General features: G+C 53.1%; 1 protein-coding gene across 2 annotated transcripts in view; it reads right to left on the bottom strand.

Annotated features, from left to right (window-relative positions):
* CAPN2 (calpain 2) overlaps positions 1 to 13,321 on the bottom strand; it is a 51,631-nt gene extending 38,310 nt beyond the window's left edge. For both annotated transcript variants that reach the window (XM_057726158.1, XM_057726157.1), the window contains exons 1-2: positions 12,910 to 13,321; positions 8,229 to 8,298 (exon numbers count right to left, since the gene is read on the bottom strand). In XM_057726158.1, coding sequence (XP_057582141.1) covers positions 8,229 to 8,298; positions 12,910 to 13,146 — 307 coding nt within the window. In that variant the 5' untranslated portion in view covers positions 13,147 to 13,321. The remainder of the gene's footprint in view (positions 1 to 8,228; positions 8,299 to 12,909) is intronic.
* Between the last annotated feature and the right edge of the window lie 573 nt (positions 13,322 to 13,894).

Here is a 13,894-nt window from a genome sequence, read left to right as displayed (position 1 = left end):
CCAACAGGCTCCTCCACCCCAGGAGCTGGTGGGGAGGGTTCCCCAGAGGAAGCGAGCACCCTGCCAGGGCCTGTCCCTGTGAGACGGTGGCCGATGAGTCACACGGGCCGTCCCTTCCGTGACTGCTCCACTGCCTGCACCAGCCCAGAAAAGGGTATCCCCAAACCAGAATGACCCCTACAGACAATCACACTGCATTATATCAGCGCTGCTGGGGGAAGTGGGGGTGCTCCGTTCTGCTCACATCCCAGCCCTGGTTAACGCCTGGCTTCCACCTCCTTCTGTGAGCTGCACACAGAACTGGAGCAAGAACAAGTGATCCAAACCATGTGTGCCCTCTCCCTCCCTCCCTTCCCCCTGCTGCTTCTGCAGAGGAGGGCCCTGAAAGGGAGAAGGAGAAGGGAGGGATGGAGGGGACAAGGATGCTGACGTCTGAGGGTCACACTGTCGCACACCAAACTTGCGTGGATGACTGGACTCTCAGAAGGGAGGCCCTGCCCCATGCTGCCCTCGGCTGCCCCAGACCAGAAGGATGCAGCCTGTTGTAGATGTCATCTCTGCTCCCTAGCTCCCTGCGGCTGTGGATGACATGGTCACTACCTGAGAGCAGAGCCACGGGCTAGCCCTCCGCGGCCATGTTCCTTCCTGCCAGCCACAGCCACATCCTCACCTTCCTCCCCAACGCCTCCTCGCCCACAGGCCCCAGCAGGCAAGGAGGTGCAGCCGACCCTGTCATAGATTCCTACTCCTCAGAACGCCTTCCTTACTTCCTGGAGGAACCAGCGGGTGAGGATCTACTTCCCTGACGCCCTGGGGGCCTTCACAGTGTTGAACCAAAGGAGAAGTCTCACTGTGGTTGGGGCAGCAAAATGCAGGGGAGAGATCATATCATGGATTGCAGGAAGAAGGAACGTTAGCGGTTTTCTCATGCTGGTCCTGATTCCCAGAGAGAGAGAGAAACCATCAATCATACAGCCTTAAGGTTCTCCACCTCGTGGGAAAAGGAAAGGACAGAAATGCCACCTTGTTCCCATTTCACAGGTAGCTAAGTAGAGGCTTGAGGCTAAATATATCAGGTGTACTGCAGGCAGAGAGAGTGCTGAGAGAGCAGAGGGCCAAGCACGGTGGCAGTGAAGAGCCTCCCAGCCTTTCCGGGAAACGTCACAGAGCAACAGCCATTGCACGAGCCCTACAAGTTGGAGCAGGAGACTTCACTAAGTTTCTTGAAATTTTCTCCAAATACCAGCTCCTTTGTCACCTCCTCTCCACAACTTCAAATGGCTGTCAATGCCAAGTGCTAGAGCCGGACCCCGTTGGGTGTTCAAGATGCAGCAGAGTGCGCTCCCCCTCACTTCCCCAACCTCATTCCCCTCAAGCCACACTCTCCCCGAAGGTAACTTGCAATTTGCAATTATTAAACCCTTACCAAGTGTCAGCCTCTGGCACTCTGAGCTTTCCATGAATTGTTTTGTTTTGTATTTTTAATAAGATTATTTATTTATTTACTTATTTATGGCTGTGTTGGGTCTTGATTGCTGTGCTCGGGGTTTCTCTAGTTAGGAGAGTGAGAGCGGGGGCTTCTCTTCATTGTTGTGCACAGGCTTCTCATTCTGGTGGCTTCTCTTTGTTGCAGAGCATGGGCTCTAGGCGTGCGGGCTTCAGAAGTTGTGGCACTTGGGCTCAGTAGTTGCGGCTCACGGGCTCTAGAGCACAGGCTCAGTAGTTGTGGCACACGGGCTCAGTTGCTCCGTGGCAAGTGGGATCTTCCCAGACCAGAGCTTGAACCCATGTCCCCTGCATTGACAGGCAGATTCTTAATCACTGTGCCACCAGGGAAGTCCCCCATGCATTATTTAAATTCATCCTCACAGCCCTCTGAGGTAGATACTATTATCATCCCCATTTTATGGATGAAAAACTGAGGCTTGATGAGGATAGTGATTTGCCTCATGTGACAGAGCCAGGAAGCGGCAGAACCAAGAGGCCAAACTCTAACTGATGCACACCCAAGTCCTCACTCTGGACCCTGCTATCTACAGACGTTTATTGATGTGTGTGCCTTGCTTGGCTCTGTGTGGAGACGCACAGGCCTGTGAGGACCATCCCACCCTGGAAAGTCAAGGATGGGAGGCTGGATCCCAACACCGCAGTGGCCATAATGCACACCTGGCTCTTGACATTCAAACTGAATAAAATGAAAAATTCAGTTCCTTGGCTGCATTAGTCACATTTCAAGAGCTCCACATGTGGCTTGCGGCTACCATATTGATCGTGTAGAACATTCCCATCCCTGCTAAAAGTGCTGGTGGACAGTGCTGGTCTAGAGTCTGCCCCACTGCACACAGGCCCCCCAGTGTTGGGCCAGCCGGAACGGACCACCCTCCTCCTGGGGCTCCCTCGCCCCACTGTTGCTGCCCAGGACCCCACTAGACCTCATAGAACACATGGCCCTTCATTTCTGAAATGCCCTGGATGGGGACCTCTCTGTGGCTGATCCTATGGGGGATGACCTGAGCAAGGGTCTTAGACCTTGGAGCGGAGACGTTATTGCTCAACAGACATGAGCTGAAGCCCGGTGCAGGGGGGATGAGGCAGGGGGAGCAGGGGGGATGCGGCGGGGGAGACGGAGGGACGGCAGGCGGAGCAGGGGGGATGCGGCGGGGGAGACGGAGGGACCGCAGGCGGAGCAGGCGGGATGCGGCGGGGGAGACGGAGGGACCGCAGGCGGAGCAGGGGGGATGCGGCGGGGGAGACGGGGGGATGAGGCGGGGGAGACGGAGGGACGGCAGGCGGAGCAGGCGGGATGCGGCGGGGGAGACGGAGGGACCGCAGGCGGAGCAGGGGGGATGCGGCGGGGGAGACGGGGGGATGAGGCGGGGGAGACGGAGGGACGGCAGGCGGAGCAGGGGGGATGAGGCGGGGGAGACGGAGGGACGGCAGGCGGAGCAGGGGGGATGCGGCGGGGGAGACGGAGGGACGGCAGGCGGAGCAGGCGGGATGAGGCGGGGGAGCAGGGGCTGCCAGCGGAAGTCACAGAATGTCAGAAGTAGGAGACCTTAGGGAACCGGGATCCAATCCCCTCATCTCAGAAACAGACCAGAGTCCACACAGGGAAGTGGCCTGGCTCCTGGCTCAGGGAGCACCTGAACAGGTGGAAAGTCACACTCATCCACAGGTCCAACGGAGCAGAGGAACCCGTAAACTCCTTGGGAGTTTCCTCTGGCTTCAGAGGAAAGTGTATGCGAATCTTTTGGGAGGATTTCCACTGCCTCTCCTCCCTGGCGAGAGGAGGTCAGGGACAGCCAGGGAGAGATTTGCCCAACTTTAGGCCTGGGAGGAAGCAGGAACCCCGCTGTGTGACCGCCAAGGCTGGGGCAGCCAGGGCAGGACAGGGCCTCTGGGCAATTCATCCCCACCCAGTTTACGGGCCTGTCTTAGGTGCAGCAGGAAAGGGAGCGGGGAGCACAGGCAGCAGCCCCAGGGGAGAAAAGCTGTGGAAGAGCATTTATAACCAGAAGAGCCAGGGAGAGGAAAGGATGACTCAAGGACCTCGCACATCTGCCCCAGGAGGTGGGGGAGGCCACAGGGGTGGGGGTTGGTGGTGAGGGCAGTGCTGGTGCTGGCGGTGAAGCCATTGTTCTAAGAGGAAAAAATACACTTTTTTTCTCCATCAAACTAGCCAACACTTATTTTCTAGTTCCTTTTTTTTTTAAACGACAAGCACTAGTTTTTAAAAAGGCACCTATAGGGACTTCCCTGGTGGTCCAGTGGTAAAGAATCTGCCTTCCAATGCAGAGGACACGGGTTCCATTCCTGGTGGGGAAACTAAGATCCCACATGCCATGGGGCAACTACGCCTGTGCCACAACTGCTGGGCTTGCGTGCCTCAACTAGGGAGTCTGTGTGCCACAAACTACAGAGCCCATGCACTCTGGAACCCACATGCCACAACGAGAGAGAAGTCTGCATGCCACAAGGAAGAGCCCACGTGCCACAACAAAAGATCCTGCATGCCTCAACAAAGATCCCGTGTGCCACAACTAAGACCCAACACAGCCAAAAATAATAATAATAATTAAAATAAAATAAAAAGCCACCTAAAAAGTCCAATAGAGGGACATCCTACAAAATCCCAGTTCAGTACTCCTGAAAAGTGACAAGCTCATCAAATACAGGCTGAGAAACTGTCACAGCCAAGAGGAGCCTTAGCAGAGAAGACAACTGAATGTAATGTGGTGTCCTGGATGGGATCCCGGGACAGAAAAGGGACATTAAGTAAAAAGTAGGAAAGCTAAAGTATGGACTTTATTTAATGATAATGTATCAATACTGGTTAATTAATTACAGCAAATGTCCCACACTAATAACATGAGAAGCTAACAACAGGGGAAACTGGGGGTGGTGTGTGTGGAATTCTCTGCGCTATCATTTCAATTTTTCTATAAATCTAAAACTGTTCTAACAAATAAAGTCTACTAAAAATTTTAAAAGGCATCTATTAAAATGGCTTTTAAAAATTATAATTTAAGAATCATTTAAAAATTATTAACAACATTTAAAAACGGGGAAATAGGGAGAGGTTGAATTTGCTCAAGATTCTACAATTTGCCAAATGTTTGCCTATATTTATTGCATTTTTCACCACAGCTCTGGGAAGGGAGTATTATTATTATTCCCATTTTATAGAAGAGGAAACTGAGGCTCAGAGAGCTTGGATAAACTGCCCAAAGTCACCCAGGCTAGTAAGCAGGGGAGGAAGAAGGAACTGGAAACCTTCTTCCTGCATGCTTTTCCTACTGGCCCTGCCCTCTCCACTCTCCGCTGAGCTGGGCTGTGGGGAGGGGCACCGTGTAGCCAAACACCTCCCAGCAGGTGCTCTGCGAGTCCATGTGGCTCTTAGGGTAGAGGCAGGATGATCCATCTCTGAGAGGCCAGGTTACAAAGACACAGGGCAGTGCGGCTTCAACAGCTCTGACAGCTTTGGCAGCCTTGAGCCCTCCCCCAGGAAGCCGAGGGCCTATGGGGGCACCTGGCCAGGGTAGCTACCTTCCCCCAGGTGCTGTGAGGGCTGTGGGGGCCATGGGGCCTATGAGGGGGCACCGGTGAAAGTCCAGCAGTGGTCCAGTGAAAACCAAAGGCAGGAGGAGCTCAGCTCTGGGATCTCCTGGGTTCCCGGGGCCCCTGCATGGCTATCACCTGTAAGAAGAGGCTGCTAGCAGCAGTTCCAGAGCCATATTCAGCTGCAGAGCCAGCCTGGCCGAGGCTCAGCCTGGACCTCCAGCCCTTCGTCCAGATGGGCAGATTTTCCTCACTGACTAAATGCTTAGCACAACTGAGGTCTGCAATGCAGGTGGTTCATGTCAGAGCAGCTCTGCAGACATGGTTGGAATTACTTTGGTGAGGCTTCGAGCTGACCCTCTGGGAAAGCATGCGGGAGTTTGTGGATTAACCACTGCAGGCAGCCCTGTGAAGGGAGGCAGGAGGTTGGGAAATGTACAAGTCCAAGAACGCCCCCCAGCCCCCCAGGTTCATTGGTGAACAGAGTGAGTCTCAGGGTAGAAAGTAAAGGTAAGAAAATAAATTTGGCTTTGAGAAGTTTACCTCCACGTTCCCTCAACATGGCCTCATGGTAACTTGTGATAAGACTGAAAAGAGTGTGGAAAGATTTAAAATCAGATCAGGCTTCTTTCCTTTGGCAATTTTTAGCTGTGTGGCCTTGCATGAACTCCCTACCCTGTGCCTCAGTTTTCTTATCTGCACAGTGGGGGTGAGAATATTTACTTGGATGATTACATGAGATAATGCAACAAAAATGCTCCATGATTTGCACACTATTATACAGTGATAGGGGCTGTTATCACTCCTCTTCTGAGATAAGAGATGTGGCAGCGGTACTTTGATTCTCTAGCACAAGATCTACACTCAGTGTCATGCATGAGGAATGACTAGAATAGCTGACTGCCCCATTGTAGGGGATCTTTGATGTCACCCCGTTGACCCTCTCCCTCCCTCCCATTTTTAGAAGAGACTGAGCTTTCAAGTGATGACATGCCTGCAGTCTGCCAACTAAGAGCTGAGCCTCAACTTGTACCTCTGGTCATGTGGCCAGGTGTCACTGCCACAGCCCCTGTTCCTGATGCTTCTGAACCTGCTGGGACCTGGTGACAGTCACCACCCCATGCCCACCCTGCGCCCGGATGCCAGAATCAGGGTGAGAGTTCACTCCGCCACATTTCACAGATCATAATCAAACCAGGATGCTTCAAAATAAAAGGCCAAGAGAGCAGAATAGCCAATGTGGTGTAAAGAAACCTTAGAAATTTCAGACCTAATTACTGAGAAATGTTTAAAGGACTTACACTTAATCTTGTTTCTATTTGATTTGGTGCATATCATGGGGATTTTCTACCCCAGGAACGTAAGCTTCACATGTCTCCTCTCCAAATGGCCTGCTAGTATTTAAACAGGACTTAAATCTTGCACTTTGGCCCTTAAGATGTCATTAAACTTTAAAGTAGATGTTTAGTCTAGGTGTGGAATTTAGCCCAGATGTGACAGTTGCCATTTTTGTTTCCATATTTTCTAAAGCCCCCATGGTTGGGAGAAGTCTTCATCAACTTCTGGCCCTGTTAACTTCCATTTTCTCTAACCAACAGATTTTCCTAGAGCACCCACCTTAGGTACCCAAAGGCCCCTGGGCATTTATCTTTTGAGGGGGAGAGAAGGCGGGAAATGGGAGGTTTTCTGCAGGTAAGAATGTGCTTTGGCATCTCAGGAATTTGCACACAGAGGCTGAGCTCAGACAGTGGGGTTTGCACACCCAGCCCTGGGTCACACTCTCTGAGACCCATTTTCCAGGGGGCTCCCAGTGTTCCCCTCCTAACGATTCACACAGCTGCCCTGACACCCCTCAGAGGCTGAAAACTTTCCGTGCCCCTTCTAGGGAGTCTAGCGCAGGGGTTACACACACAGACTGTCTGCATTTGCATTCCAGGCCCTCATTCAGCTGTGGGGATGACCTTAAACAAGCCACTCCCAGGATAGAACCTCTGCTGGGTGGGCCACGAAAGAAGCTACAATTCAAGATGATGAACTCTGTTACTGATGGACTAGTCTGGAAAGCAAGTGGAAGCCGATGGCTCGAAACGAGTTTTTGGTTTATTGCAGAAAATAATCTGCTCCAACCATCATAGGCCCATATTTATTATGAGTAAAAAAAAATAAGCGTGGGTTCTATGAGAATCTTAAATAGTGGTCCCAGGCCCCATTGTTAAGACTTCTTCACAGAAACCTCAGGAGCCATAAACAACAAGGTCCTATTGTCTAGCACAGGGAACTATTGATAAACTATAATGGAAAAGAGTAAGAAAAAGAATGTATATATGTGCATAACTGAATCACTTTGCTGTACAGTAGAAATTAACATTAACATTGTAACATAAATTACATAAGTTAACATTGTAATGTAAATTAACATTGTCAATCAACTATACTTCAATAAAATAAATTAAAGAAAAAAAAGAAAAGAAACCTCGGGGGCTTTCATGCCAAAACTGGAGACCCTGCAGGTTCCAATCTCAGCAGCTACTACATCCAGAAAATCAGAGCTTGGCTGCAGAGAGCAAAGTTTCAGACCCTTACAATTCAGCAACTCCAGCGAAACTTACTTAAATGAACATGACAATTGTCTCTGTGACAATAAGCACCACGTCCATTGTTGTGATACCATGGTGAGCTAGTCCTGCAAACATTGAGAATACCCTGGTATGTTAACTTCCTCCCAGCAGTGACTGTTAGGGTTTCCTCTTCCTTCACACTGAGTCACCATCTCATCCCTGAACCCCACAGAACTGACATCTCAGTGCTGCAACCGGCCTAGGGGAGTCCTCCCACCTGGCACTCAGCCCAGAGCCTGACTGTTCCGTGGGCCACTAGTAACACTGGCCCTGGGAGGTACAGACACCAAGGGTGGTTGAGATCTAGAAGCTCCTCTGTCCTCCAGTGGGAGCGTCCCCAGTGCAGGGGACACAGGAGGCCTCACTGCACATCTGTGTATTTGTGTGCTGCAGCATGTGGTCCTCAGGAGACAAGACATTCCAGGAAGCTTCTGGAAATGGAAATTGCCAAACTGTTTGGCAAGGGAGCAGGGCCATAAATCATCCCTCACCCCTCCCACCCCCAGCCTTGCAGACAAGCCCCTGCAGCCTGCTTTAGATTCCATCACTTACCTAGGGCTCCCTGGCAGATGTCTGTGCGGGTGGCTCCTCCAGTAATAAACTGGGGATCATCGCAGATCTCCTGCAAACGAAACCCACAGAGTGCCGTCAACCCACTTGACATGCACTTTTGTACTTAGGACACCTCAGTTCCCAACAGGGGCATCAAACCCCCTCTGCCCCTTCCCCTCCCCTCTAGGGAAAACTCTACAGTCACAGTTAGACTGCCATGGGGTCCTTCTCTGACCCCTGCTCCGAGGGTCCTGATGGGTGGTAGGGGACACCGCTGCTCCACTGGACCCCAACACTCCCCACTGCCTAGAGCCCACTTCATCGCGCTACTTCTAGGGCCAGGGCAGCGCCAAGTCCAGCCTCTTCTGGGGGCCTTGAGATGGTCCACACTCTGGAGCTGCCCTGCCCACCACACTGGCCCCTCTCCTGTTCCTGTATGGAACTCCTCCCTCTCCTGCTCTGTTTTCTCCTCTTCCACATCTTAAGACCCACTGCCACCAACTCCACAAAGCCCCACAGTCCAGCCCTCACCCGCCCCTTATATCCTGAGTCCCAGAGTATTTGTACTCTGCAATTTAGCACTTAGTTGTGTGCTATGTGGTAGTGTTGGGTACCACTCTGTCTTCCTAACACTCACGTGCTTCTTGTGCACAGGGGAAGGTATCTACCCTTCTGAATTTGCCCATAGGCCACGATACTTGAGGGTTCACATATTGTGAACCTGCTGAGTGTCAATACTGTGCGTGGTGCTTTATCTCAGGCAGCCCTTTCAGGAGCATGGATGGGCACTGACCCCATTTTACAGGTGAGGAAACCGGCTAAGAGATAAAGCCATGTGTCCCAAGACACACTGCTCATAAGCTGTAGACAGCACTGGTATCTGAACTCACCAGTGTAAACCATATATTCTTTCCCTCCTGAGCAAGCCCTAATTGATTACTACTAAGTCTCCAAGGGCTGTCCCACAAGTCACCTGATGGAAGCCAACCTTGAACAGTGCTGACCCTTCTGCAGCTCTCTTTGAGTATGCTTCCTGATTCTGAAGAGCCCGAACCCAAAACCACAGAGGAAGTCAGGGCATAAATCTGGGCTTCCCTCAGCCGGCGCCCCTTGGTTTGCAGGAGCTCCACCCCACAGCGCCCGGCGGGCCCCTCTCTGTCAAGCAGAAGCATTTCCTGGGTGAAGCCTGGATCTAGCCCCTGGCCATCCTGGCTTAGACTGTAGAGGCTCTTTTGGAATCCACAGCAGAACACACTCCCTTCATGCCTCGGCATTGTCCCTTCCCTGCTCAGGTTGGTCTGTTTTGGGAATGACAGGGACAATGAAAATGCTTTTCTGCTGAGGCAAACGAAGCCAGCTTTGCCCAAGATTTGCCAGCCAAGCACTTTTCCTGCTGATGGAATAGACCAGGCTTGGTGCTGGCAGCCCAAAAATCATATTGATAATTCTCAGTGTGCCAGGCACTTACCCCAGAAGGATTTTTCCATTATGTTTGAGAAACTTCCTCACGCCTTTGGCAGCCTCTCCAAAGAAGGCAAAGTTTAGAGTGGGCCTTAGAAATGCTTCAGGAAATTGAAACTTGTACATAACATGAAGGGCACAGAATTAAGTACAAAATGTCACAGTCCAAGGAAAGGGGTTGATGGCTTGGGCTTTGGCGTCAGACAACCTCGGTGTGAATTCTGGCTCTGTCACTTCTTATATGGGTTCTATGAGCCTGGCAAGTTACTTCACCTCTTTAAGCCTCAGTTTCCTCATCTGTATAATGGGGATGGTGCTGACAAGTGTACCTACCACATCAGGTTGTTCTGAGGGTTAAATGAGATGACTATGTAAGTGCGCCTTGGTAAGCACTCTGTAAAAGTTACCTACTACTCTTATCATTATTGAAGGAGTCGATGATCATAATCACTGAACTTGGAGGCAGAAGATGCAGGTTGGAGGCTGAGCTCAGCCAGCTGAGTGTAAACAAATCATAAACCTCTCAGGGGCCTGAGATGTTTCAGGGTGGGGTGGGGACTGACACACCTGCCCTCGCTCCCACCTGACTGGTGCCACCCTTGGGTGGTGCCAGCTTCTTCCCCTGCACTGGCCCACGGTGACTTCAGCCGTGTCCTCTGCAGCTCCTTCCCATCTGCAGAGCCCTGTGTGGCCAGCGCTGGGAAACCCCCCGAGGAGGACCAGCCCCTCAGACCCAGGGCTGGCCTGCTCCGCTGCCCTGCAGCACCCCCTCCTCTCACTTCCTAGGGGCTGTTTCACAGTCTCACCCCCTGCTTTTTTCTTTAGTCCCTTCCTCTCTGGGACTTGACATATAATGCATTCCAAATGCTCTCGTCTGAAAAAAACAGCCTGTTAAGCCCCAGGTCCTGCTCTCCCTGCCGCTTTTCCTCCTCTCCTTTCACAGGCATCCTTCTGGAATTAGTTGGGCACGCTCTTCACTTCTGGTTCCTTACTTTGGGGTCTACAGCAATCTGGCTTCTACCCTATTGCAATTCTATCCCATTGCAATTGTTCTGTTGCAGACACCAGTGACTTGCTTCCGTCTAGATCCAGGGGACACATGTTTGTTTGCCTTGCCTGACCCGAACCACAGCCGTGTTTGAGAAAGCAGAGAGGACAGCTGTGAGCTATGGCTCTAAACACCCACAGGTTGGACACAGTCCTGGCTCCAACCCAGACACCTGTATGAGCAAATATTTAACCTTCCCAAGCCTCAATTTCTTCAACCGCTGAATGGGGCTATAACAGCTACCCTCCCCCTTTGTTGTGCAGTGCACACCCTGTCCTGCCCTAACCCAGGGCCCTAAAATGGCCTCAGACCTCTCCTTCCCCATGTAGAAGTCCTATAGGCATTTCCAACTGTTGGGTGACCTGTCTGTGTTCCCTCACTAGCCCCTAAAGCCTTCAGAGGCAGAAACCATATGCACTGTGCCTGGCATACAGTAGGTATTCAATATATGCTTATTGAATGAATGAAAGAGTAAGCAAAGAAGTATGTAAATTCACCTTGTAAACTATAAACTGCTATACAAAGGCAAGGTGAATACATTCTCATTTATTGCTTTTCTAGCCATAATGTTGTTTGAGGCTCATTACAATCTTGCATTCATTCATTCACTCATTCCACAAACAGTCACAGTCTTTTTGTCCACAGATGTGTCCCAAGCATTTAAGACAGTGCCTGACATATAACAGGCACTCAATAAATGTGGTTAAATGGGTGAATGAATGAAGGAATACTCTGAATGCACTGGGGATAGATTGGTGAACAACTCACATGTGGTCCCTGCAGTTCAGTAGGAAGGACAAACAGATATATGTAATTATATTTATAAATTGTGAAGATGCTATGAAGGAAATTAGCAGGGTTCCATGATAAAGAATAACAAGATGAGGACGGGGCTGTTAAGAATGGTCAGGAAAGATCTTTTGGGGGAGGGGACATCTCACTAAGAGTAAGTGAGCCAGACTCCAGAAAACCAGGAAAGAGCACCCCTGGCAGATGAGGCAGGAAAGAGCTGCGTGCCCTTGAGAAACTAAAAGATGCGGGGCCTCGTGAGCCAGTGGAGAGAGGAAACTATTTAGGCTTCACCTCTTCTTTTAGATGAAGAAACAGAGACAGACAGGTTAAAGGGCTCAGGCAGGTCAGCAAGAAATGAACTCAAGCCCTCCTGCCCAAGGGCACTTCCTACTGCACTTGCTGACTATGGGCTGGGTTTGGGGGTAACAGAATGTGACTAGGGGGTAGGGGTGGGGGTTCTCAGAGCAGTTTAAGTAGGGCAGGAATGCTTAGTTTCCTAACAGGAATCGAGATACTGGATTTCCCAGGAAGCCTCCTTGACGTTTGGTGGGGGAAGATTGGTAAGGTGTCCCACAGGACATGGGGCCAGGAGGGGTTCCAGGGGGAACAGGATGCACAAACTGATCAGGGAGCAAACTGTCCCAAGGCCTGCCAGGGCCAGGAAGACAGAGACCTAGGGCGGTGGGATAAGGGAGCTGGCGGGGGTGTGTGGAGGGGGGAGGGTGCTGAGATTCCGGGGTGAGGATTCTGGGTGGGTGAGTGAGGAGCCAGGAACTGGTTCCTGGCCGCACCTTCCCTGTCTTTTTGATAATCACCAGGATAAATGTTATGCGGAGGTATGGCCAGCTCCCATTTGAAAAAATAAACAGGAAACTCTGACTGGATAAATCTAACCATCACTGCATGAGACAAGCCTTAGTCACAAAGTACCAGGCCGTGCGTGGACTTTCTCCCTCCCTGAAGCAAACGACCTGCGTTAGTGACCGACTTTCCCCGGTTAGATGCCGTCTCCCGCCCCCTCCCACCCCGCCTCCCTTCTCCGCAGACTGTCCTCCCCACCAGAGTCCACCTCTAGGTCTCTTTATATCACCCGAGTTTCTGTGACTTTTTGCTGGCGGGCCTGCTAGTGGGATCCGTGGGCAGCGTGCACCTCGGCCCGTCCTGCGGGCGCCGTGCGTGGCAGAGGGGACCCGGGCGACCCCGGGCCTTCCTCCGAGCCTGCGCCGGCAGAGTCCGGGCTGGAGTCCCGCAGGGGCGGAGCTCCCGGCTGCGGGGCTCAGCTCTCCGGGTTGCGCGCGCGCGCCCGGCCTGGTTCCCGCCCGGGAGGCCCGGGCCGCACACCCCGGCCGCCCCGCATCCCGCCGCGGGCGCGTCCCCTACCGTGGGCCGCTTCCACTCGATGCCGCGGGTCTTGCTGGAGTAGGGTCCCAACTCCTTGAAGCCCAGGGAAGACGGCAGGGCCGGGAAGGAGGGGTCCTGGAAGAGCGCCCCGGCCTCCAGGCACTCGTCCCGCAGCGCCGCGTAGTCCTGGTTGAGGTACTTGACGGCCCTCTCGTGCGAGCCCAGCCCCTCAGCCGCCTCCCGGTCCTTCGCCAGCTTGGCCGCGATGCCCGCCATGGTCGGCCCGGTGCCCGCGCTGCCGCCCCGCGAGCGAGAGAGGGTCTCAGCGACTGCTCGGCGCGGCGCTCTGCAGGGGCGCGGCCGGGGCCCGGCGTGCGGCGGCGGGGCTGTGAGCGGCCGCCGCGGGCGATGATTCACCCGGCCCGGCCGCGCCCTCCGCCCGGCGGGGCGTGGCCTGGCCGCTCCTGGCCTGCTCGGCGCCCGGCCCCGGCCCCTGCCGGCCCGCGGTCTGCGCGGCACCGGCCGGCCGGCGGCGGCGGCGGCCCACGGGGCCGGTGCTGCGGCCTGCGGGGGGCGTCCGGGATGGCCCAGCCGGCGGGCGCCGCGCACCTGGGCGTCCCGGTGGAAAAGTCGGGACTCACACCCAACCCCGATAGCCGACTTCCCGCTAGCTGGAGAGGAAGACTGGGCGAAACCCGAGGCTGGGGCTGCCCTGACTCTCCAGGAAACACCCCGTGAGTCAGAGAACCGGGGCGAGAGAGCTGGAGGAGACTAAATTAGCTCTGTGAGAAGGGTGTGCCTCCGCTATAGTCCCCATTTGACGGATGGGAAGACTGAGCATCAGGTTAAAGGACATCACCCAACACTGCACATAAATGAGAGGCAGAACAGGGACTCTAAGTCACCGGAGGAGTGTTATAATCATGATGTTACACGCTGCTACTGCTTAGCTGTATGATCACAGATAGGGTGGCTAGATTTGGCAAATAAAAACACACCCACCTGTACTAGGGAAGAGCAAATC

Source organism: Hippopotamus amphibius, chromosome 3 (genome assembly GCF_030028045.1).
Source record: "Hippopotamus amphibius kiboko isolate mHipAmp2 chromosome 3, mHipAmp2.hap2, whole genome shotgun sequence".
Lineage (NCBI taxonomy): Eukaryota > Metazoa > Chordata > Mammalia > Artiodactyla > Hippopotamidae > Hippopotamus > Hippopotamus amphibius.
Note: the sequence above shows the minus strand (reverse complement) of the source record. Positions and strands in the feature narration are given on the sequence as shown.